This window comes from Anopheles funestus, chromosome 2RL, assembly GCF_943734845.2.
Source record: "Anopheles funestus chromosome 2RL, idAnoFuneDA-416_04, whole genome shotgun sequence".
Classification (NCBI taxonomy): domain Eukaryota; kingdom Metazoa; phylum Arthropoda; class Insecta; order Diptera; family Culicidae; genus Anopheles; species Anopheles funestus.
Window position 1 is genome coordinate 1,083,876 of NC_064598.1, and position 27,045 is coordinate 1,110,920.

General features: G+C 44.6%; 2 protein-coding genes across 4 annotated transcripts; one reads left to right on the forward strand and one right to left on the reverse strand.

Moving 5' to 3' along the window:
• Positions 1-342: 342 nt before the first annotated feature.
• Positions 343-14,548, forward strand: LOC125762021 (probable ribonuclease ZC3H12C). 2 transcript variants are annotated; one of them, XM_049423686.1, is made up of 5 exons: positions 343-1,048; positions 10,133-10,954; positions 11,034-11,529; positions 11,805-12,577; positions 12,652-14,548. In XM_049423686.1, the coding sequence occupies exons 1-5, from the start codon at positions 671-673 to the stop codon at positions 12,964-12,966; spliced, it is 2,784 nt and encodes a 927-aa protein (XP_049279643.1). In that variant the 5' UTR covers positions 343-670; the 3' UTR covers positions 12,967-14,548. The 2 variants fall into 2 exon arrangements, with proteins under 2 accessions (XP_049279643.1, XP_049279644.1); XM_049423687.1 differs by lacking the exon at positions 343-1,048 and adding an exon at positions 7,773-9,496.
• Positions 14,549-15,007: 459 nt separating this feature from the next.
• On the reverse strand, positions 15,008-27,028 carry LOC125762019 (uncharacterized). 2 transcript variants are annotated; one of them, XM_049423681.1, is made up of 13 exons: positions 26,886-27,028; positions 25,691-26,094; positions 23,362-23,487; positions 23,099-23,284; positions 22,868-23,026; positions 21,697-22,777; positions 20,646-20,937; positions 20,479-20,572; positions 20,278-20,416; positions 19,636-20,199; positions 17,282-19,573; positions 16,677-17,189; positions 15,008-16,508 (listed from the first exon to the last, which is right to left on the reverse strand). In XM_049423681.1, the coding sequence occupies exons 2-13, from the start codon at positions 25,868-25,870 to the stop codon at positions 15,925-15,927; spliced, it is 6,210 nt and encodes a 2,069-aa protein (XP_049279638.1). In that variant the 5' UTR covers positions 25,871-26,094; positions 26,886-27,028; the 3' UTR covers positions 15,008-15,924. The 2 variants fall into 2 exon arrangements, with proteins under 2 accessions (XP_049279638.1, XP_049279637.1); XM_049423680.1 differs by having other exon boundaries at positions 22,868-23,029.
• Positions 27,029-27,045: the final 17 nt, after the last annotated feature.

A 27,045-nucleotide genomic window follows, 5' to 3' on the forward strand; every position in this document is an offset into this window, starting at 1 on the left:
ATTCGCTGTTTTATAACAAAAGTACATTTATTTTCGGCAGTACATTATGGTTTATTCATAATATCGGATATTAAGCAATTCAATACTCTTTGGTATATATGTATGAAAGCACAGTCATTCACAAACGAACTGCCTATTTGACTCAAATTTAGCTTGTTCATGAAATCAGAGATAAAGCACAATCAAAAAACTAGTCATACAGAACCATATCAATAGCAAACAAATGCGATATTTAGTAATGCGACATATTTGTGATTCATTCAGATGGTTTATTGAAAGCTATACCAAAAAATATATGCAAATTTCAAGAAATAACATATCACCGAACCGTCATTGACGATGTCCTGAAGTTTGACATCAGTGCAAAGGCGGTGGGATTGTGTTTTGTTGATGGAATGCAAAAAGTCTGTCTCATCGCGAAAATCAATCCGCACGCACGAAATCATTAGGGACAAATCGTTGGAAGGTAACAATTGCTCCGTCGCGGTGCGTTTCAATCATTTGTTGTTAGGATGATGCAAACTGTTTAGCGAACAAGTGCGGGGGTGCAGTTTAGGTCGTATGCCGCTCTGTGTGTATATGTGGTGGTAATCGCAACAGTCTTTCTGGAAGAGAAACAGATTTTAACCTTAGCGAAACCTTGTACGCGCGATGCAATGGTTTGCAAACGATGGAATTAAGGCAACCCGGTCAGCCATCGTCATCGCAATCGAGCTCTTCATATCAAAGGCCATCCCCGCTCGGACCGAACCTTGCGCCACCCCCAGATGGTGATGTGTTGTTGTTACCCCGCTCCTGCCCAATCACAGTGCGCATCCGAAGGAAAAGTCTCGCGAATTTGCCCAGCATACGAGAAAAGTTGAGTGCAATTTTTGGGATTCAGCTTCAGGAATTGCTTCAGCACACCGATGAACAGCAGTATCAGCAACAGCAGTTCATCACCTTTCAGGTGCTGGACGAAACTTCCGGATGCCAGGTAGCAGTAGGCAATGCGCTGAGCGGATCCATCGTATCCAGTGGCAACGGTGATCTAATCGGTCAAATACAGGTAAGTTGTACAGAGCCCAATATACCATTGACAACTGGGAAGCATAGTGTGATCGTGCCAAATGCAGAGAACTGTACAGCTATCAAGAGGGATTGGATCTAGCGAAACTCGTTTTCGTCACATTGTTTTACGCAGTTAGCATAAGCGCTCCAGCTTCACCTTCAACGCTTAGATGCCGCTGAGCAACACGAACAACACTGTGTGGTAGTAGAGTGGGGGACAGCTCACTCCATCGAAAGTACGTTTGCGATAGTTACGCAGCTGGTTTTCGCTGCTGTTAAAGCTTTCCACCATCGAACCGGATCAGCACGGGTCAAATTAGACCAGGCACTGAGCTACGTTGATGTTGCATCAATTCGTTATTATTGATCAATCGACTATTGGTTCGGTTTCAAATCCACATTGCTGTTCCAGAAACACATGAAACTGACGCATTCTAATGTGAATACTCTGTAAGAATATTAGAATAAAAATTGAAAAACTGATGGCACTATCGTGTTATCGGATGCATCAATTGAACTGTATCCGACAAGATAAACAGAGCAGCTTGGGTTCATCCAACAGGGCTTTCCCAAATACGATGGCAACAGGCAATCAGTTGGGAAATTACTAATTATCCACAGTGGTTGGTGGCTGATAAGCTATCGATTACTTCCGCCGTTTCCGGTCTGGTATTGTTTTGGTGCATCGATCAATTCCAGGCCGGTATGGACGACGTATGGCACTGTTCAAAAGCCAGATGATGAGGTCCGCCAATCAGCTACAATTTATTTCAAAATAGCTCATAATCAGTGCTATTGCCATGTGGTTAATTGTTCGAATTGTCTTTGCCATAAAACGAACCGGCCTGCCGTTTACAGTTATCATGCCGTCCACTCCCTAACGCTTACTTTGGTAGCGGCACCTTACGGTTATCAGGGCGCTTCTTTCCCTATGCGTTACTTAGCATCCAATTGCGTTGGGATTCATTGCTGATAAAGGTGATGCTGTGGGGGATGGTCTATTATTGGTCTCTTTTTGGACGTATCTGGAATGAGGCGGATTTTGTTTTTGTAATTGTATTTGTTCTTTTTCGGATTATGAGTTTCGGTTCCAACTTGCAGTATAGATCTGCGTCATCGTGAAATTGCTACTCACCATCTTTGCAATTGAACTGGTGGACATCTTGCGATGAAACGAAATGGAACTTATTCAGGGATTGCGTCTCCATTAACATGGAGATCTTCTTCGTTGTTCTTCTTCAGTTGGAATACCACGCAGGTCTAAAGTCAAAAGCGAATCTTTATCAGGTAGAGTATATTTTTATTCCACCCAGTCTTACCAATAAAATCACCAACGGATTGTTACATTTACCGGCTCTACATACCCTAGAATCTAGAACCTGTTATACAGGGCCTGTTACTGTTTGGCACGTTCACAATCAATGCTGGCGTTTTGCATCGACCTGTGCCTCCAACAAGGCACGGCGGCAAACCCATTGATGATCGTGTTTTCTTCATCGTGCGGCAGTGTCGTCATTGAGCTAAATTTAGAACGTTATGCTGAAAGTGTCATACACCCTAACGTGTCTTGCAGGTTGCGATCGCTAGAATGTGTTAGAATCAACAAAAAGCAGAAAGGAGAAAAAAGGAGCTAGCTGTTACCGGTTATCCCAAGGTTGTTCCTGTTCTAGCGATTGCGGGTGTCCCAGCCAGCTTGAACCACCCGCACACGCTTACATAGGGTATAGCAAATGCATTTCTCGTCACCCGTGCTGTCACTCCAGTATCCCGGTTGTCCGAATGAAATGAGATCAGGATGGCAGCAAAAATGGTGCGGAAAGTAGGTCAAGCAGGGTTCGAACACCGATTGAGTGTAAATTAACATGCAAAGCAAATTTTCCTTAACTAACGTTCGTTTCTCGATTTGGGAAGCAATAATTGTGCTAAGAACGATCGTGTCTTATCCCGCGATCATCGTAAAATTGCTCACAAGCATCGTTTGTATCGCTGTTCATGAAATGTTGTTTTCGTTCTGCTGAGCTCGTCAGAACAAACAGCGAAAATGAGGCATCGAACCGATATTAAACCGGCGGACACCGCAACGGCAGAAAGATCGAGACCCCAAATGTATGCAAAAGCTGAAAGAAGATGGAAATCAAATATCGCGAGATGAAGGTGGACCAGAAAAGCGCAGCAAGCATGAGCAGGTTGGACGAAAAAAAGAAGGATGGATCGATCGGTCCACAGAAGTAGTGGGGGGTGATCGTGGATGTAGAGAAGTTGAATGCTAAACGAATAATTTTCAGAGTCAGTCATCCAGCGACGACCAGGCAACAACCACATCGTCTCCGCCATCACCCGTCAATGGTCCATGTCGATCGGACACATCCGGGTTTGAATTTGTGCAATAAACTAACCAACATTAGCAAACATTGATCGCGCCCGGTGTCGAACTCATGGATGGCCGCTAACACATTCAGCTTCAGTGTTCCGAATCCGTTGACGACACCGTGTTCGAGTTGGGATCAAACTTTTGGCCCAAGACGGGCATCGAACGCACGCTAGAACCAAATGATAGATCAGAATGATTTCAATGATATGGCGACCGTCAGAAGATGGTGTACTACATTAGCGTCGGGTGATTTGGGGATTGACGACGAGGTCAATGTATGGGAAATCCCTGTCTGTACAGTTCGTATCCCCCACGTTGCGCTTAGTAGCGAGAGAGCGACATTACAATTAATGTTGAATGTCATTTTTTAAATGGTTGGTTGACCAGATACATCGTATGAATCTCTGTTTAGAGCTTTCCTTTTAATTCTTATTTGGTTCTAAAACCGGCTAGAGATTTCTAACCGCTGACGATATTTAGCTGGAAACCCCTGAGGAAAGCACGTATGATTAATTGGAGATTCAAATTCAGACCAGGCGTTGTCTAATTGATGTTATATTACCCAAGGTCGTGTCTGTCTAACAGTGTTATGTTGATCAGGTACTAGGATAGACAGATTTTGCCAAATAAAGTTTTTATCTTGCTCTACTCGCCATTATTACCCTGCAGGGTCTGGTATTCTGGTAGTTGGACTGTCAGTCCTGTGCACGGTGAAAGATCGTGATGAGACTTGATTCTGTCGTGTGAAAAATATAAGACTTTTGGACACATATTAAAACGTGAGCAATGTTGTAAAACGGTGCTTAGTTGTTGATACCATCATTAGATAACAGTTTAGGTAGTTTAAGTTGTTAGGCGTACCAGACGCTTCTCGTCTCATTCATGATGGCCTCCAAAAACCCCAATTCAATGGGTTTTTGCAGTCTCGACTATAGTCGGAACGCTTGTGTTGAGGCTGTGGGAAGTCGCTGTGAATGTAAAGCGAAAATAACCACCTACCACGCTTTGCGTCGATGTAGCAACACGCTGCATTGTCTTCGCGGCTTGTGTGTTACGGGATGGATGAGTGGAAACCGGATATTATACCGGATACGTTCGCAGTATTTCAGCAAGTTCTTCGTCTTACCCCAACGACCTATTAGGTCATGTCTGCCACGAAGTGGCTTACTAGACTATTTGACAGGAGGCCGGTCTAGATAAAAATAGATTCACGACCTTAAGGATATTAGACCGAACTTCAAAGCACAATACCATGAAACCTTTGGTTTTCATTGGGGATGATCATGATCGCTTTTTGGGCAATATCATATCTTGTTTGCTTAGTAGTTTGCAATTTCTCGTACGCCTTTTTGCTTCTTCTTTAGTGAAACTACAACCTCAACCGGTCTTGGAGCTGTCACTCCATTGGGAAGATTTATCTCGATTCTTGTTAAAATTTTAACCTAATAAGTTCGCCATGCTTGAAGACAGAATCCAACGGTAGACTAAAACTTTCTTAGAAAATTGTATTTCATGTAATTGAAATGAGTACTTTCATTAACGTTAATACATGATGGAAATTCCGAAATTTGAATCGGTGTAACATTCAAAATTTGATTGCGTTGGTATTCCCCGTATGTGATTTGTTTAATGTACCCCGTTCGCCTTTCTTTTGGTCACTTCCGGTTGGTGCGAAGATCGAATCTATTTGTCAACAGCACAGCAACCGTCACGCCTAGCGAATGAAATAAAACAAGCGGATATAATGGGAGTCGCGCATTGGGTTGAAGTAGGAATCCCCCAAACGCAAGGGTTGTCGTGTGCAGAGAGTGGACGTTGGCACTTTCACTCACGCAGATGTTGTCGTTCATGGCACACGATGGCAGAAAGCATTCAAAGCCCGACCGATAAACGAATGCCGCAAAGGGAGAGTTGCTGATCGTGCATTCCTTCTGCACACCGCAGCCGGTAACATCTGTTATGTTCCGGTCACAAACTGGAGGTGAGCTTCGGTGAGTGTATGACATCCGGATGTGAAAATACAAGCATATGTACGACCAGGCATGGCCTGCTGCTCTACTGCCGGATTGACTTTGTGGAGGTACTTTGCCAAAGTTAAAGCAAAATCCGGTTGTTGACGGTTGAACCAACTGTGGTTCGCATTTTGGTGATGATACGGAGCATTTGCTACTAGCTACTAGCAGAGATCCGGATAGATAGGACGCAAATTGGACAAACATTTGCAATTTAGCTGACATGCGAAAGAACACACCTTCGAAATGGGAGATAATGCAATGGCTGATAAGAACGTATCTTATCATCATCGCCAGCATAAGGTAGATGTTACACATCAGATGGGATATTGAGTAATGTCCTACAGCTGATCCGGTACAGTGGTCTCTGTAGTATGTTTTGACGCATTAAAAATGTGGACAGATTCTCTGCGCTTGACGCAAGTTTACTTACGTAATTAATATGTACTAGGGTACCCCAAGTCGATTACGGATCTGTCGTGATTATCCAAAATTTCTCATGAATTCTCATGAAGATGAAGGTGCGCCGGGTACATCACCGTGTGCAAACACCTACATAAAAGGTGCAAGTGGGGAAAAGATTGGGAAAAAAGCTGAAGGTAATGCGAAGTCAAACGGAGGCTATTAACTCAATCTTCGCCTGCTCCGGTGGCTGAAACTTCGATCTTTCCTTCGGTTTTGGCCGCCAGAGAAAGAGAAAGCGTTTTCCCTTCCCCTATGGTCACGGAAAAGCCCACCAGCGATTGCAACAGCTGCGCCGTTGCCGATCAAGGTCCGGGAGAAAACATTTCGTTTGCTTACCGTACCGTCTTGCTTGCCGTGTGGCCATTCGGAAAACGAAACGAATCTGAACGATGGTTGTACGAAAGAGAAAGGTAAACTAGACGTCAACGGAATGGCAAAATGTTTTGGGTGGCTTAAACGTGCCCAGGCGGATGTTGTTGGCGTTTTTCACCCATACAGATGCACATACCAACCCACACACAAACACACGCACAATTACACAATGCTTTCGACATGGCGTTGTTGCTCGAAAAATGCACATCTTTAAAGCCGGATCCGGAAGAAACAAGCGAACAACAAGAAAGCCCTTTCTTGTATGATTTCTTGTAAGAGTAGATTTTGAAAGGGGCAGATCATGGAAGGGGCACGATAGAAACTTCCATTGGAGAATTAGATTCTATTTGAATCAACGAAATCCAACTTTTCATTGCGGATATGAAGATAAGTTCTGAGTTCTCTATCGCTTACACCCTCCGCAATGCATGCGTCCTACCCGATGATCTTACTGATGAAGACGACTTAAATTCTTCGCTGCATCCTTCATTGGCGAATGCGAAGACGAGTTGGGAACAATGGCAAAGATGTTTCCCATGAGAGCGTGCTGGAAGAATGAATTCCGACGAGATTTGTATCACTTTAACGGGTGTTCCGAAAGGGGGTAGGTGATACGCAAACTAATCGCGTTCAGCTTTCCGCTTCTCGCCTTCCTGTCTCTCCTCTTTAAGCTGAGGTTTCATTGGGGAGTTGTCTGCGATACTCTGGAGGCTCGAAAGCCACCAAATCGCCTTTCGTCCTCAATCCATCCGGGTGAGTGGATGAGAATCTGGCTGGCATGCCGGGGAAGATGTGTTCTTTGTCTATCTTCCATCGCTCTATCCCCTTCGTACAGGTGTGAGAACTGATCGCAGGCGGAACAATCCGGTGGGAGACGATGATGCAGGTGCTGGCGGTAGTAGTGGTGGTGCTATCTTTCACATCGCGCAAAATAATCCACAAACAACAACCTGCGAAGGTGAATCGCGCGTGCGTCGTCGGCTCGAGAAGATCCGCAAACGAGCTTCTTCACTATCGCGTCATTGTTGTTGTTGTTGTTGTGGTCGACTTCATTGTGCCCTCTGTGACGATGCGCCGGACATTGTGCGGGCTGGTCGCACTCTTGACTCTCTTTTTTGTTTGTCGGTTTTCTCTCCTTCATGCCGTTGAGCTCTCTGCTCAAAGGGGTAGGGGTTGGTTTTGCTGCCCGTGTTCGCTGACGAATACACGGGGACACACTATCCCCATTGGGGTTGCTGATTCACACCCATACGCACACGAGACAAACGAGACCCCCACGAGGAGCTGTCGCGTAGATTTTTACGATTGTTGCCTGCTTGCTGTTGCCATTTCGTGTGTCCACCATTCGCGATTTGACCCCGTCGCTGGACTCTCGGATGATGCTTCAACAATTTTTTTCTTTCCCTTTTTTCAACACACACACACAACCGTTCTTCTTTCCACAGGACGCTCTCGTACAACCCTTTTGAGTCCTCATTATTGCCGCCTTATTGGCGTGACATAGCCTCACACATAATGGCACGTCTCCACGCTGTCCTCGCAGTGGTTACAGAGAAAAGAGAGACTTTGGCGCTTCTCTAAACATCCCTTAGTCCGCTCCACCGATCCTCCCCCTTCCCCCTTCACTTGTCTCGCTCCTCCACGATCGGCTCATCCGGCTGGGTTCAGCGATCCGATGATGGTGGGGTGGGCTGCTGGGTCTCGATGTTGGGCCACGAGAAATCGGAATTAAAATTTTGCTACGTCAAATGAATGGAAAACAGTTGTAGTCCATCGTTCAAGACGAGCTGATCGTGCGTGCGTGTGGAGGATCGCGATTTGTGTGCCTTTGACAAACCGCCCGACACCGTGTCCGGTTTCTGTTGTGGTCGGTTTTTTTCTGTCGCTTCACAGTATCTCGTTCGTTGCGTTGTGGACGGCTCACCTGACAGTGTTTCTGGTAGAAAGGGTCGCAGAAATCAGGCCATTTCCATTGCCAACTCGTCGCTGCGGTTCCGGATCTAGCATACGTGCATGGTTTGCGGTGTGTGTTGGTGTGTTGCCGTGTTCACACTTGATTTTATAACCATCCGCAAAGCAAATTGCGGACGTAGGGATTAGTGCCGCGCCAAAATCAACAACTGCGTGTTTTTTTGTGTGTTCATTACCGCAGTGGAGAGCCATCCGTCTACACGAGTGCACGTGTACCAAAAGAGGATGTTTACTTGGATCTGCGAATAGTGTGTGCGTGTGTGTATGAGTGTGCTTGTAACGAGAGCTGATCATTTATGTAGCCGCTGAGCAAAAGAGAACCATCCAAAGAAGGAAAGAAACGATCGATCGCCGATGTGATCGTGGTTCGTTGTTCGTGCAGCTCAGTGAAGTTTGTTTGTGCCCGTGGTGTGGCACCTTGATAAGTGCGAACCGCTCGAAACACGGTGTCCATTTCGGTGAAGTTTGTCCCGAGTGGTGTTCCGGCTGGTGCGTCAAACCTGCCAAGAATAATAGCTCGCGTTTCTGGGGCACCAGCCGCAGCCGCCGATTTGTTTCAGATCGTCACGATCGATCGATTTGCTGACGTCAGATTGCGGCAATACAGCGAACCGCAGCGCAAACGGCGGCGCATAAGTGAATCGTTTTCGAGTTTCGAACGAAGGCAAGAAAAAGCACCATCGTTTCCGATCACGAGTTCCAGCACGGCAGGCGGCAACCCAGGAGAAGGAAGCGATGCGTATGCGTGTATGCGAGCACCTAGAGAGCGATCGAGCAGGTGATCGGACGAACCCGCAGGCGTGACGTCACTCGAATTTCGTACATTCCCGTCACTAAAATCCGGGTTCCCTGACATCTGTGCTTTGGACGCTTCGCTATCGTGTGACGGTGAAAAAGGCAAACGTGAATCTGAGATTCAAAACGCGGTTAAACGATCTTTCGTGCAGTCTTCCGCGAATTAAAGTTTGCATATATTCGTTTCTATCGTGCATAGCACCTTTTCGACCACAGAGTATCGTTTTCAATGTGTAAATGTGCTTGTGAATTGATCAATGAAAGAAGCTAATCCTACCCTCTTCTCCGTTAGAGGTGATCATTCGTAAGATTGATGTAATCATAAGCCGCCGTGTTTTACAGGCGCGCACGAACCAGTTCCTAATTTCTTAAAAACAAGTTCTTAGCGAACGGCAACGGCAAAAGAGCACCGACACCATCAGCCGCAACAATGCTCATCACTACGAACTTCAATCAGAAGGTAATTAATAAGTTTGTGATTTATTAGGTTTTGGACACCCACACTGGAAGTACCTGAGATTTGTCCCATATATGTGGTTTGGCAGAATTATTTATAACTCAATTCTTATTTTGCTCGGTGTGTGCTAAAACGTAATGCTCAAATCGCACATTCGCTGAACGGTACAGTACCGAAGAAAACATGAGAAGGTGACGCACGGTACTGTACCTTCAGGTGTCATTCATCCGTTTACATCCGGTTCATGGTGCGAAGGGTTTTTTGGTGAGATATGTTTGTGTACGGAATGTTACTGCGGAAACAGACATACGCGGGTCTGACGCGGTGAAAAATCTTACGGTACGTCAAGGGTACCTAGTGGAATGTAAAGTCATCGAACATGCTATTTGAATTTCTTTCAATGAACCAGTTCGTTCATGTTTTATTTATTTAGTCAGGCTGTAATTGCAATTCGCGCATTGAAATTGGTCGTAAAGCGAAATTTATCGTTAAACTGTCAGTTGGCAAATATTTTTGCAATTGATTTCTATTTTTTTAAATTAATTGTGACGTGATTAGAAGAAAACTGACTCCTCCGCTCATCCGCTCCTCCGCGAAACGATCGATAATGTAATTCTTTTCTTATCTATCTTTTCAAAGCAATTCATTGACTCACTATGTACGAACGAGGCCGAAGATTCCAGCTATGATAGCGACTGTGACGGCGAGGATCTCTCCCACGAGCAAGTATCCCGCACGACGAGCGATACTCTGGGGCAAGAGTTTGCCGAGTATATAAGCTTGGGCGCTGGTCCGAACACCGTACATCATCAGCAACATGGCAAGGACATCTCGCCGAGTGCAAATCCAGCCGGGCCTACGATCACATCACTGCCGGAACATTCTCCGGGATACCAGCAGCGGGTGGAATTTGCACTAAAATTGGGTTACACCGAAAAATTGGTGCAGGCAGCTCTGCAGCGGCTGGGACCCAATCCGGCCCAGAACGAGTTGCTAGCTGAACTGATCAAGCTTGGATCGCAACCCGGTGCTAAATGTGGAAGCGAATTTACGGTCGACGGCCACGGCCATCACGGTGCGGGCGAATCGGGAGGGCTCGTACTTACAACGGAACTAACGTCTTCGGTGATCGGTCTCGGTGGATCGTCGTCCTTGGTCAACGAAGAATCTCTACGTCCGATAGTGATAGACGGAAGCAATGTAGCAATGAGCCATGGTAATAAGGAGGTTTTTTCCTGTCGCGGTATACGGCTGTGCGTGGATTGGTTCAAAAACAGGGGCCACAAGGACATTACGGTGTTTGTGCCAAAGTGGCGCAAGGAAAGCTCCAGACCGGACAATCCCGTCAAGGATGGCGAGATATTGAACGAGTTAGAAAAGGAACGTATGCTAGTATTTACCCCGTCTCGATTAGTTGGCGGCAAACGTATGGTCTGTTACGACGATCGATACATTTTAAAGGTAAGTTTTGTCACGCCCCATGTGTTCATGCAGCGAATGGTGGAATAATGGTGGATGTGTCCTTGTTTTTTTTTTGCAGCTCGCAGCCGATAACGATGGAATCGTCGTATCGAATGACAACTATCGCGATCTGGTGCAGGAGAGTTCCGAGTTCAAGAAGGTCGTCGAAGAGCGGGTACTGATGTATTCGTTCGTGAACGATCGCTTCATGCCACCAGATGATCCGCTAGGCCGTTCGGGGCCCACGCTGGACAACTTTCTGCGTGTGCAGCCGCGCAAAGGGGACCCACCCCCACCCTGTCCATACGGCAAGAAGTGTACCTATGGGAATAAGTGCAAATTCTACCATCCGGAACGGGGCAGCCAGCCGCACAAGTCCGTCACGGAGCGACTCTCCGAGCATGCAGCACGACATCTTCAAGCACGCAGCGGACACGACCCGACGGGGGGTAATGTTGGTGGAACCGGTTGTGGTGCTGGTGGTCGCAGTGCGGTGCAAGGGAAGTCACTCAGTGTTCCACTGAGCAATAGTAGCAACGAGACTAGTCCAATCAATGATAAACGGAAAGCATTATGTAAGTGTTAATTTGTGAAGCTCTCGCTTTGACGTCAATCGGGAAATGAAGTCCCAAGCCCAAAAAAGAAAAGAAATGGTACTGCAAACCCAAACTGGTTAACACCGGCGTAGGGCAAACATTCGCTGGCAGCTGGTGTATAGCGATGAACGATATTATTTCTTGATTTGCATTGTGCTATGCGATAAATGCCTTTTCTCAAATTCAATTTATCAATCGCAACAGTATAGTAAACATTCTGTTTAACGGATAAAATGTTTTGTTTTGTTACTCAGGTCGCACAAGATCGAACGTACCTTCGGAAAGCACCAATGCCCCATACGGAGGTGGAGGCATGGCGCACGCTCACGGCGGACACACAGACTTGTTGCCAATTCCCCATTCTGTGCAGCATTCAGCCGTACGCCAGCAGCAGCAGCAACCAGCACCTCCATCGCAACAGTTGTCTTTCCATGCGCCGCCAGTGCCAGTGGCCAGTAATCGAGCCCTTCCGTGGGATCTTTCCCCTCAACAGCAGCAACAGCAGCTTCATCAACATGCCAGTATGGTGGAAGTGCAGCAGATATTTCCCAAATCTCATAGTATAGAAAATATATCTAAGGAACCGCCATCGTACGGTGGTGGTGGTGGTGGTCATCACACCGGTCTCCATCATGCCGGTTGCTACGGCGCTCAGACACTGTGGCCTCGACAGCAACCTCCATCACAACAGTCCTCTCAGCCGGTATCCGGGCAGACCGGGGGAGGAGGTGGTGCCGGTGGAGGCGGAGGGCCTGTAGTACAGCCACCGTTGGACCAGAACGATCCCAATGGACTGGTGGATAGCGTGAATCTGCATCGGAAGCTACAGCGTCAGCTCACACTCAATCCGGCTGGCTGTGATCCTCGAATATATCAAATGCAAAGGCTTCAGCAACAAACGTCCCAGCAGCACAACGCCCCGCCACAAACCGCATCCCAGCAGCAGCTGTCACCGCACCGACCATTGGCCCCATCCCTTAGCGGTGGCACTCGTCCTTCTGCACCTACCCAGTGGGAACTACATCAGGTAAGGGACACAGAACACATTCAACCTCAAGTGGGGACCGGTCAGTGAATGAGATTGTACCTTTACCTTTCTAGCATGTAACTCGTATTGCTTCGGCTCCTGATTCCGCACGGCCCTGGGGTCACAATGGACCACCGCCGGCTTCATCCTCCGAACCGCATATCAATCTCGGATGGTCGCCTAGCCCCGGTCAGGGTGGTCCAACGCCAGCTTTACAGCAGCAGCAGCATCACCACCAGCAACAGCAACAGGACCGCCGTCGGTTGCATTACCATCTGGCCAGTATCTTCCCAGAAGATCAAGTACAAACCGTGATGCAGATGTACCCGGAAGAGACGAATCCGCAGAAGATATGTGCCGCTATTCTGGCCATGTATCAAAAGATGTAAATTAGACACGAGACCGAGAAGAGGATGAATGACGTCAAGGGCGACAAGATGTGGTTGAGAGTTGAGTTTCACTCGAACTGCTTTTCTGGACGTATGCAATACTCAAAACACTCCGTAGTGTTAAGCAAATTTATTCTTTATATCTCTTTTGGAGACACATCCACTTAACACGTCACCGACTCGCGTGCCCAAGTTACACGGGATGGGATCGTTCAAACCCCGCTCTTCCCGTACTATTTTACGACTGCAGTAATCCTTATCGTGTAGTAATATTATTATTTTATCTTAATTATTGAGTGACCGTTGACTACTACCCCGGAAATGGTGTGTCATGGTGGCTTCACAACGCAGCAGGATTGCGTTGTCAGAGGAAAACTGTTCGGACAATGGGCAGAAACGGAAAGATGAAGGATATCAAGATTTGTGCATTAAAGTGGATAGTAGCGTTTACAACACGCAAGTAAGTGAGAGGAAAATGAAAATTCGCGGCGAATGTATATTCTCTAAAGGATTTATTTTTAAACAGCTCATTCGTTGTCGTAGACAACGGTAGTACTCTTCCATAGTTACTTCCAGAACGTGTAAAGATATCGACGAGAAAAAGGTGCGACTTTACAGGCAGCATATTTAAATAGATAAGAAAAACACGAAATGAACAAGATGGTAGAATGGGCGGGGTGAATGGGAAGAGGAACTTTACGGAAGAGAAGAGCAGGAAAAAAGGCTTTGTTGTACAAAGGAAAATACATCTATCTATTACAATTTTTACTACGCTACACTCTGTTAAAAACGAACAAAACTCCCATCTATTTACTCACTTTTCATGTTCCAAACATACGCATAGACTACTAGCGATTCGCATTACGATGACACGAGGTAAGATACACAGGGCAGATCAAGAATGGTGTCCACGGAATGAAAAAAAACCCCCCTAGGTTACTTACAGCCAATGCCCGGTATACAGAAGCGTCCGTATTTCTTTACTTCATATTGGAGTATGAGTTTCTTTAGCTGTGTACTAGAAGGATATAAGACCACAACACAAACAGACACTCGCACGCAAGGAGGGGCACGTTTATGTTCATTTTCTGTTTTAATTGCTGCCTTTTACTGATTCTTCCACGCATGCCAACAGTATTTCGGTCGGTTTTGTTTTTATATTACTGCTACATTGCGGAATACTAAAAGATAGCCGTGTCCTGTTTCTAATATTCTTGTTTGCTTTGTTTTGTTTTATTTTGGTAATAAAATGGATATAACGGATGAGAAGCAGGCAGCAGGAACACGAATGGTAAATTTAATGCCTATTTTATTTCTTTATGCTTACACGCATTGTGTAGTTTTTAGAGAAGTTATACAGAATTGGGTAAAATACAGAAGAGCATTATGCGATACTCGGGGAGGGTTAATATACAATATCGAACACAACGGTTGCAAGTCATCTACAGCATAAAGTTAACAGCAGGCCCAGAAGAGGAACGGATTGAAGTTGCGGGTGTTTTATTTGAAGTTGTTTTGCTGAGGAAAAGTATTAAAACAAATAAAAATGTACGATCCGGCGAACTGTAATCTGCAAATTGAATATTCTGTCTATGTCTCTTTACTGGCCGTAGAAGATCTATGGAATACAAATATCACACAGCATTCGAAAAGACATTCTTTAGTAAAAAATTATATAGCGACACCATGATTTGTTGTCAATACCGTGAGTACTGGAACTCTTTATTGTTTATTCAAATCATAAAACCACACTCACATGTTAAGAATAATGCAAACTTATGCACACTCCAAGAAGCTTACGTTATAACGAAAAATTAGGTAGCCTTAGGAAACGATAAAATGTCAAGACAACAGGATCCAAACTAGTGCCATAGTTGTGTTTTGTTTTTTTTTGTTTTTATATTCATACTTTGGATTACTTTATTATACCATTAGGTCAGAGTCCCTTTTTATTGCTACACCAACCCGCCCATATGGTGGCCCGTTTGCACATATGTATAGATGTATATTAGTATTAATAGACGATTCTACGCAAGGAATATTTTCCTTTTTGCTTCTTGTGACTGCAATTCACTTGTTTTTATTGATTTCATATTCTATCCGGTCGGATAACGACGACGTTCGCACAATCTTCACATTCCAACAAGCCCACCAACGCTATGAGAAACTAACCCGTGTAGATCGTTGCAGTCCCTTGCGTACAAAAGCACTCTATAATTCCTACTCGTGATTAAGAATCCTGTGAAAGAAAAAAAATAGCCATTTTTTCACCGTACTGCCGGGTCCCAGTATCTCGAAACCATTAGTGCGAAACTAGCAAATACAATTCAATCTATGCAACAGAGTTCATTTGAATTACGTTATACAAGTACTAAATATGTAAACTGAAGAAAGATGGAAATTAACTTACGATCATCATGTGTGATCTGATGGGACTACCGTGCCAAAAAAGTGTGTCCCATTACTCTCCAAAATCCACTCTGGTTTGTGTTTCATCTAATCGTTTTCATGTTGCATTTTATATCCCACCTTTTGCGAATGTGTACATGACTAGCGTTACATATTCCTCTTGATGTGCTGATGCTCAATTATGGGCATTGTACGGCCAATCCCAAAACCCACAAACAATCATACTATTCCTTCGGTAAACGAATTATACTAAATGCTAATTACAAAATCCTAATAAACCTATTAGTCAACAAGCCACACAAAGCGTACCGGTTGCCGCGCGGTGTTTCGTCATTCCCAATAACTCCAGGATCAATTACTTTTGACGCCTGCCACCAATGCAAAATAGTAACAAAAATCGCTTAGGAATTAGTGAAAAAATACCACCCTGTTGTGAAGAACGCACCTATTGTGGCCACATGTGATGGATGTGATGGAAATCAATGATTCGTGACATTAGCGAACGCGGCCACAGATATGATTCCACATATGCGTCACAGTTTTTGCTATTTACATGATCGAACAGAGGCCGGACGCTTCGAGACCACTGGTTACCCGTGGCTGTCTGTTCCAATCGATGCCCTTTAGGCGCTCCTTTAGCTCATACGCAACATCAGTTGTTTCTTCGAACGTAACCTCAGCAGCATCCGCTGCAGCCGTCGCCATGATCGTCGACGTTTCTTTATTATTGGACTGTTCCGAACCGTTTTTTTCGTGCCTCTCTTCCCAACTGCCGACACCATCCTGCTCGAGCGCGTTATCACCGTGGTCCTGATGCGTGCCACCACTGTCCTGACCGATTCCTTGGCTATCGTCATTAAAATTATTTACATTTACACCGTTGTTAGCGTCGGCAGTTTCACCATCGTTGGACGACATCAATCCATGATTATGACCGCTAGTTGCCTGCTGCTGGGCTTTCGTCTTTGTGATGTTGATTTTGATTTTGTTCGGCACGACCGTGGCCGACTGCGGTGCATCCTGCAGCTCCACGTTGCCGTCAAGCGATGCCTTCGGTTGTACCAGCAGGCCCATTTGGTTGGACGATTCGGATGGCGATGGAATGCTTTCAACTTGAACATCGTCGCACAGTTCTGAGAAAACACGGTTTGCATAAAATAATGTTACACTTACTATACGAATGTTATGCCAAATTTCAAGGATATTTCGCGCAACGAAAACCCCCGCAACACCCACCCAGACGCAATCGATAGACCGTAATGTACTTTTAGATGGTTATCTTCAATCAACAAGTAACTTACCCTCTTCTGCTGCGTTGTTGGTTATCGGAGATGGTTCATCTACTTCAATCAAGCTGGACTCGATCGTACCAACGTCCTCGAACAGAGCATCTTCTTCGTCTGCCTCGTCTTCCTCCTTCGGTTCCTGCTTTATCTTAACGCGCAGTAACGATGACAGAGAGTTAACACCACTTTCTCCTTGGCCGTCATTTGCTTCTCCGCCATCACCTGACAACTCATCGACCGGCTTGTCCTCTATCTCATCCAAATCTGTCACCTCAATGTTGGGTTCCTGTATGAAGAGATCCTCATCTATTTGGCGTTCTTGGAACTCTGGCTGTCGAGGTGATTTAACATTTCCTGACGCGACCGCCGGTTCTTCAAGTCTATCTTCAGCTGCACCACCGCCTTCGGCTTCGTTCTCTCCATTCGGCTGTTCATCGCCGTCATCGTCGAGAATTTCTTCCACGACGGGCTCCACAGTAGGTAACACGATCACGTCATCGTCGTCATCGTCGTCTTCCATTTCGTTACCTTGAGTAAAGTTAGAATTAGTTTTTTTATTAACAAATGTACCACCTAAACTTAGCTGGATTTGTTTTCGTCAAGTCGATGAACTGGCTTACCTGTTTTGCTAGTTCTCGATTTCCCTTCGTCCGATTTACCGTTGGCCGCGTTACCTTCTCCGTCCGCAACTCCTTCACTCGTGTCCATCATTTCATCAGTCTTCTGGCTCTCATCTAAAGACACACCAAGCGTCCCATTGCCCAGCGTGGACTCGGACATCGTCAACGATGCCTTGTAGTCCTCGTAACACAGCGGATGGTACGTGCTTCCTTCGATTCGGATCGCATTCTTAAGATGCCACTCTTCCGTTTCCTCGCTGTAGAAGTGTTCGAACATATCGTGGCACATGTGACATTGCCGGTCACTTTCATCCGATCCGGCCGGGCAGCTCGGCTGAGGTGAGTCATCGTGCGACATGAATTCGTCGCCATCGATAGCGCTGCTGCTCAATCCTCCACCCCCACCAGCACTACCACCCTTTTTCAGGTCGCCCTGATCAGTCTGCTGAGTTTCGAACCAATTCTTCTCGCGCTCTTCCAAGTCTTCGATCTCCTCGTACTGAATCCAGTCCGACACATCGTAGTACCATTTGCGTGAGTGTGCCTTCCGCGCCGAGTCCCGGTCGCGTCGATTCTGCCGGAAGTGCCAATCCAGATGTTGGCTGTACTTCATGGTCTGCTCCGGGGGGAACCGTACACCGCAACTGCTGCACTGCATTCCAGAAAAGAGCTGGTACACAATAGCCGTTTGGCGTTTCTTGAGCGTGTCTGGTTTATCGAGCAGCACTGGCTCTATTTCTGGAATGGGTGATTTATCCTTTTCTTTGGATTTAGTGGCCGCGTCTTTCGAGTCCTTTTCTACTACAGAAGATCCACCACCATCACCCGATTGCGGAGGAGTTGGCGAACTACTGGTGGCCTTCTTCGTGATAATGCCGGCCGCTACAATCTTTTTATATAATTCCTCTACGTTTATGTTGGTCAGCAGTGGCAATGGTAAACCGGTCGTTGAAGTATTTGGTTGTTGCGTGGTGCTTGCTGCCGTTGCTCCAATGCCCGCTCCTCCAGGGACGGCTGTTTTCTCGTCCGCTTCTATCCGATACCCAGGAGCATTTTTGCCGGTTGCACCAGCTTGCATCGCCATCGAGGGCATTAAGTTTGCAAGATAGTCAAGCCCAGTCGAGGTCGAGTTCGCTGCGGTCACACTCTTATGGTGCGGCGGACCAATTGCGGGCGGAATGTTATTCATTGCTCCGAAACCTATTCCCGGTGGCCCGGAAGCAGATAAGGCGGGGAGTGCTGCCGTCGGAGGGGCGAACGGTGGATTAAGTGGTATCGGTGGTGACAGAGCGCCGGGATCCTTCGGTGGGGTGCGCAGATCGCGGTACAGTGGTGTGCGTATCATGTCGCGGATGTACACCCTACCCGGTACCAAGCCGTTGGGTAGGGCTGTGAATCGGATGTAGTAATCCCGCTCTCGCGACCGCACCAGCATCGGCAAACCGCCATAATCAACCGGGAAGGGTTGCTCGTCTATTAATACCGTTAACAGAAAATCCGCAAACTGAAGGCGATGCATTACGCCGTACACCTCAAACATTTGCATTTTGCAGTCGAGAAATACCGGTATCATGTATTTCGCATCAACAATCATGTTAATTTTCCCAGCTACAAGATCTTTGCGGCTCTCGCCGATTTTCACCTGGGGTGCTGGACCAGCGATCTTAAACACCCGCGGCTTTCCATCCAACGTAATCGTCGAAGGCTTATCGCCGAAGTAGCATTCATACCAGGAATCATCGATATAAAGCTCCCTCGTGGGGGCACCCAAACGCATCTGATAGACTTTATTCTCAATGCTAACCGATTTGTATGGTTCATTGAAGCCTAGCTCAAACGTTTCCCTATCATCCACAACCACCATGCGTGCACCCTTCTGAAATCCAATCTCCTTTGGTTCGTCCCAGTTAATAAAGATGACGGCAATTTCCTCGTAAAAGCGTATCTCCCTTTGGATACCGTCGATGTTTATCGTGCGAACGCAATCATTCATCTTAGGCAGCGCCGGATTCATCATTGCCATTCCGTTTGGAGGTACGCCACCGAGTACGCCAAGTGGAAGAGGCCCCGGAGGTGTCGGAAATCGGGGCATGCCGTCGGTCATCAACTGGAACGGTGCCTGCTCCCAAGGGCTCGGTACGACCATGCCGGGCCGAATCCCACTAGCTACCATAGGAGGCACTACCATCGGTCCACCGACGACCGGCCCAACACCACCAGGACGATTAGCCCAGGCTGGTCCAGGAACAGGCTCTACACGATTCCATTTCGATTCACGTATTCGCCGTGGATCTGTGGAAATGGTTTGAAATTACATGATGTTCGAAATGACAAATTACACTTCTCAAGATTACCTCGTTGTGCCCGAATATCGGGAGGCGGGATGGATGTCGGAGGAATACCAATGCCAGCAAATGGTACTACTTCGAATGCTTTGCCTAGCGGTGGTTTTCCGTCGATAGGATGAATTTTTCCACGAAAATCGTTTACATTGCCGATGGAGCCATCTTTTTGCTCGTTCATACGCATGCCCGATACGCCAGGCGTCGGTACCGTGACGGACGTTACGATCACATCATCGTCGCCGCTCATCGACGCATTATCATCAATTCGAATAATCGTTTGATCATGGCGCTTTACTGACTCTATGCGCTGTGCTTGTCGAATCTTCTGAGTCTCGTTTAGCTGAAACACCTGCTTCATCAGAATATTGTACTGATCTAGCGTGATTTCACCCTTTTCCATCTGCTCCTGGGCTTGCGAGATAATGGTTTTGATATTCGCATTCATGCTATCCATCGAATTGTCGTCATCCTCTGTAGCATCGTGGTTGAACATATTTTGATGTTGAAACCGATGATCTATGTCTTCTGGTTTGGCAAGAGAATTGATCGATCGTCGGCGTTCAATAGGATCATCTGCGGAATGTGATAAAGGTACAGCAACTATGAATGCAATTCAATTTTACATGGTGAACTTTTGTTGACGATACATACCAGGTAATTTATTGTACAACAGAGGCCTGCCAAGCTTGTCCTTTTCATGGTGTTTGTTCATATCTGTAAGCTTTGCCGCATGGTTGCTATTGGTTTTCTCCGAAAGTGGAGATCTAGACTGATCAACCACGTTTTCCATCTGTACAATAATGTTACAAAATTACCTATATTGAATTCAATTAAATTTTTGAGTGCTATTACCTTTGAGAAATCCAGTTCCTGTTCATCTCCTGAGATCAGCAATGTATCTCCAATCGGCAACTGTCGGAGGTCTACGTCTTCGTTACCAAACAATCTAATAAGTGAAGAAAAATAGCGTTAATAGAAAATATCCTTTAGATACAAGTGTTCTTGAACATAATACTTACGCATCTATTATTTCAGCTTTGCTCTTTTTAGCGTTGGGTTCCTCGTAATTGGTAGTACTGGTTCGCTTCTTTCCGCTGGAGGAACCATCTGCGTCTTCCATTTCCTCAGATCGCTTCGATGGAGATTCCTTCGATGAGCCAGACCCACATGCATCATTCTTTGGCCCATTTAGAGATAAATCACGTTCCGCCGTATGTTTCGGCGTAATCAACTGAAGAGGAATTGCTCGTAAATCGATATCTTTGGCGATCATAGCCGAAAGAGCTTCTTCGTCGTCTGTTGCACTATTATCTGTAATAAATTGTATGATTAAATATGGCTTGTCTCACGCCGGCATTTCTGACAAGGGACGGGACATCCAGTTTTTTTTCGCGGTCGTCATTTTTCTTTCTGCAATAGCTGCTGCTGCTTTCGGGTTTTATTAAACTCGTTAAATGAAACTGAACACTAGAGTTGAATGTCCATGGAATCCTCAAAAATTGAACTGGAGTATTTACTATGAACATCGCGCTAATCGAACTAGAACAAACTGGCAAAGAGCAGATTAATCACAACGAATACAACGACGAGAAGAACTTTAATTGCTACAGCGACATCGAAAAATACCGGGGCGGAACACTATTCATCCCTTAGATTGCAGGGATTTCGAGCATCGATCGATTTTGTTTTTATTTTGCAACAAGCTGTGCCTTTTCGCTTGATAGTGTCTATAACGCCAAGAAGAATCCATCAGTTCAGATCAGACTCCTTCAACCGATAGCGCTACTTAGCAGTTATACCAGAAGCCATCAGCAGCAAACACTTCTTACTTTATGTATATTACTATACTTTGCGATTGCTCTTTTTCTCTCGCAGTAGAGTAATAATTCCCTTTAAATTACAACCTTATTCACTGGTATTATATTCAGCCCACCCCTGATCTTATTTGTAATGCATTAACGAACATTTCAATTATCGTTGGCAATGAAGAACTGTAGCGTTTACCGAAAATCAACACAATGATACCGGATGGGATAGTAGATAATAGGATAATGTGAATGTCGCTCTTACTTTGTACTTCCGACGCTTTTTGCCCCATCATCGTCATAATCGTATCGTCCGTATCCTCCGAAACGGAATGAATTTCAGGAACCGGCTCATCAATCTTGATCCGTTTTAGAGTACCAGCAAAACGAAAATCAACGCTCTGGCTCTCGCAGCTGGCACTGTTCGAACCAGCAACTGATGGATACTCGTCCGTGGTGTGTTGATGCTTCTTACTATCGAGATTATTGTTTCGTGCTTGATGAGATGATTTGCTACTAGAGGCAAACGTGTCCGGAGAGTTTTTGGTTTCCGTACGCGATTTTCCTGCTCCCTTTGGACTGTCGTTATGCGAGTGGTGCGAGGATGTGGATTTTTCCGAAGGTTTCTTTTTGCCAGGCGAATGAGGTGATTTCCTGCCATGTGGTGAACCATCGCTGGTGCTATGCGAGCACTGTTTCCGTTTTTCTGTAGCGCTACCACCGGAACGACTGGTTGAAGACGACTTGCCTTTAGCTGAAGATCTGCTGCTACCAGACGATGATGACGAAGCCTGTTCTTTTCGATCCTTTCTGCGCTTCGCATCGTTATCGCGGCGTGATTTGTGCGAAGACGAGCTGGTGCTGCTGGTAGAAGATGATATTTGTTTTTTGCTACGGGCACCAGCTCCTGCTTCCTCCAACAGAGAGACAGTGCTTGCACTATCTCCCAGGACATTTTCGGTTCGACGATTCCTCCCACTGAGCTGATCCTTACCAAGTACCGATGATTGTTTCGATCCCGAAATACTATGATTTGAAGAATCCATCATGCTACTGACAAAAGTGGGCGGTGGAATCGATAACGGCCCCAGAGCTGTGTGGGGATTATTGACGCTTCCAGCCGATGTTAAGGTTGTGCCACCGAGCGGGGTCGTAGCTTGTTGTTTCGCCAGGCGCGGATCGCGCGTCTTCACCATATTTATCATGCCTTGTGGAACAGGAGCAATGCGACTTTTCGGCATAACCCCCGGTGGAGGAACAGTTGTTGAAACAACTCCTCCCGAAGCAGGAAGCAGAGACGCAGGGCCACCTACGCCTTCCAAAGGTTTTACCAACTCTGCCGACGGCTGAAATTAGAAACAATACCATACCATTAGTATTTTATTTTATAACACCATTTGAGATATACGGATATTCTATATTTTCAAATTTCTTACATCTTTAGCAACGCTTTCCGCTTGAATGCTTAATTGTTTTTCCTGTTCTAGAATGCGCTTCTTCGTCGTGAGTAATTCTAGTTCCAGCTTTCGGGCTTGTAGTTGGAGCAGCTCGCGCTGTTTGTCCCTTAATTTTTGTTGCATTGCTAGTGTAGGTTCCTGCTAGTAAAATAAATTGAAATTAAATTATAACATCTTGCATAAAAATTTTCTTTACACTGAAGAACTTACATTTCCTTTCAGGAACATAGGATTCAAGTGAATGGACGATGCCTTTGGTTTTAATTGCGCCGTAATTGGCCACCCAGGATCAATCGAGTTGATTTTCACATCCAGTGTGTAGAGCTTGGATTGTTGAAATACATCGTTCCAAGTTTGTCTCAAGCTGAACATTTTTTCACGAATCTTTTCATTGACCTGAAACGAATAATCAATACGATCGATATTATTACTTTCACCGTGCAAAAATGCCACTGTTGCGCTCCTTTACATACCGTTTGAAACACTCCACAAAACATATTTACAATGACCTGACTGAAGAGCGTCTGATACTGCTTGCCCACATTCTTAACGATGGAATCAACTAGGTAAAGTATTGGCAGTTTTACATCAGGTGCAACCTATATTAAAATCAATGTACGTTATAACGGAAGATGTGGTGATTGCATTCTGGGGAAACTTAAACTTTTTCTCTTCTTAAAACAGACTATCGACAAAACACGTGGAGATGATGATATGGATGGTGTTTAACGAATACTTTTAAACTTGCGATTCTAACATTCCATTCGTCTCTGACGACCGAGTGTAAAATGAAAAACAATTACTTGCAAATTGTCCATCAATTAAAAATGGGACAATTACACCGAAACCAAAACATGGCCGTTGTTTGTAATATTTGTAATATGCAGAAGTAAACTACAATTTTTACTATCAACAAGTTATATATGCGATAGTCGTAAAATGCCGTTTTCCAAACAGCGCTATTCTATTCTCCGATGTCGTACAAAACATACATGACAAATAAGATATTGAAATTATTGATGGTAATGCTATAACGAAAACTCTAATTGCAGATGCATCTTACTTTTGTATGCATTATAAATAAGAATGTGAAACAAAGATAAAGCCTTAAAAAGCCATCTGACAATTCAGGAAAGATTGAAATCTCAAATATTGCTTGGTATAATTGATGAGACTTGTTACCATTTTACAGACGTGTAATAATATCTATTAATCCTATTCATCATGCGGTTTGTCTGTATTCCTTCCATCAATAGAATAGCATATTCCACAGTCCTCAAGAAGTTGCAAAAGTTAAAAATAATAATACTAAAAAATAACATAACAAAATAAAACTGAACAAGTTCAGTCAATAACGTTTCGTTATTACATCGCAGGGAATTAAAAGATAGTTCGCTTCAGAATGATTTATTGTTCAATAGTCATTAAATGTGTACTTTTCTTTGAACTTTGGGCTTGGCCACCTCGTCTCATGCGTTCCTTGTATACTAGATGTGGGAATTGAACTCTGTTTATGATTTTCCGCTATCATTTTGTTGTAGTTCATATAAACATAATTTGGGGGTCTGCATGATGGCAAAAGGCCATTTGTGGGTATGCTCATTTCTAATGAACTTTCGTTTGACAGAATACCGTCAATACAGTTTTCTTGCTGTGAAATGGATGCATTTAACGAATTATGAATTTTGTACGATTTATTTCGATTGCGGAATTATTGCAGACCGTGTGTCGTTATTTCCAACATTATTGTTTAAGCTTTACTCTTCTTGTGGTTTATAATCGTTTGCAACTGCATGGATTAATCTATAAATAGTCTTTAACTCAAAACCGTATTCTATGCTGTATAATTCCTTTTAATGTTTTCATTTTAATAAGCTACTTCTTGTACTAAATAAATGACCCGTGGCCCAAAACTAATCTGCAGCTTTGGATTCGTTTGTAGTATACGTAGCTAAAATATTTGTTACCATACGAGATTCGTAAAAGTTATAGGAGCAACTAATTTACAGGAATGTCACAGAAGAGAGACAAGAATGGCATTTGGGGAATCAGATTGGAACATAAGTGAAACATTATGGGTAGTGTGCCTAAGATTGCATCTCGCTGCTGCATTGTTCTTATTAAATACTCTCGCAGATCAATAATTTTTCAATATTCTGGTTATCAATTGTTCTGGGATTTAGCAATGAGCAATTAAGTGCTCATTCTATGCACGTTATAATACCTTCGATCTATGATCTACATTGCCTGCGTCTAGGTACGTAGCGTACGTAGAATGAGTACAGAATGATGGCAGTCCGTATCGATTGCTCACGAAACAATACGCGGAATCGCTTTCGGTATGATTATTAATTTTAAACAAATCTGCGTACGGTATAGGACAAAGTAATCGTGCAAGCAAGCAAGGAAAACAAATTGGAAATTATCGAGGTATGTAAGTTTACGATGTCTTGGTAACGTTCCACGTCATTTCCATAAACTAATTTACATCTGATATCAGATCTTCATTCACTTGCACATATTCTACAATCACTACATTTTATCACATATGTATATCACTTCGGCAGTGCAATTTCCTCACATTACGCAATGTTTCACAAACGTTGCATCTGACTTAACATGCCACTCGAGTATTCTTTCTCTAGCTTTTGTTCTGTTTCAACTTCTCACATCTTTGACTACTTTTAACCGATTAACTACCGGAAGCGATTCGCTTTTTTTCGAACACCACGAACCGGTGGTCAAATGTGAACATTTAGCTGTAGATAATAGAATGGTAAGTATCGACATAAATTGTTTAACCTTTGTTAGGTGCTTTTCCACCGCGTTCACGATGATCTGGGCATACTCGAGGTTTTCCTCGGCCAGTATGGTCAACATGTTTATCAACGGTTTGCTGTTGACATTCAGGTCAGCTAGGCTGGAGAGATATTCTTTCTCGATCTGCTTCGCCCGGCTCTCGACTGCCGACGTCTGCTCCATGACTGTACAGTTGTCACTACAACAAACACCAGGGCAACACCAGATACGACACGAGAACGATGCGTAGATAATGCCAAAACAGTGGTTAGCCGCCTACAGCAACAGTAGGCCACACTATTTAGCCTCGCTGCTGCTAATCCTTCACCGGTACACAACAGCTGACTCCTTCACTGCACATCAAGCAGTGGACAAACGTCCGTTGCTCTCTGCCGTTCTCACGTCTCCTGCAAAGAGAAAACAAATATAACTATCATTACACACATGTGAAACCACCGTGGAAGGAAGAATAAACGTGGGAGCGCCAAACAAAACCATGGTTACACATAAAATGAGTAGACCATGAAAGAGCAGCAAAAATTAATGCTAGCAGGTATGGCGTGAATAATAACACGAACGCAAAAGCACTAATAGGTATTCGCAAACAATTCAATTCGCGTTCAATATATGTCATAGATTACATTTCTACGCGATACTTAAAATCTTAAATTATTTACAGAAATGTACCGAATGCGACTTCGCCGCACTTTTGGTATATTTTAAAGTTATTTACGAGCCATCGGATCAGCGCTAAAACAGCAATAATAATGCAACGTAGTTACTCACAACTACGTACTTTTCATCAAGCATCAAATTTACAGCGTTTTTTTGCGTTGAGTTAAACGTACGTATTAATGTAAGTACTCTATGCGATAACAATAAACTCTATAAATTATACCAACAATTAGAACAATTAGAATTAGTTCTGTAACCTTCTGATGCATCAAATTGCAAGAATCACTGCTAACGAGAGTTTACAAATTTAACATCGAAATCGTCCATAGTTTTCAACGAAAAATGTCAAAACCACTTGGGGATTTAACGAAACACATCGCATTTCATCGCGCGGCTACATTTTCTTCTTTTTCGCATCTTGCTCTTCTTCCGGCGTTGAGTCACTACATTACACTTTTTCAAAACGGAATTGCGCCCCCGGAAACAATGAACCAGTTAATTTAACAAATTACACTTAACTTACCTGTGATTCAGAGTAGTATTTGCACAGTTTCCACTAGAATTAAATGAAATCACACTTCTAATCGTACAATATTTCTGGACCAACGAGGCGCGTGCCTGTCGTGCTGTGAAAATTTGCCACTATAAAATCGATCTTCGATTAACACAGGCTTTCGTCGATT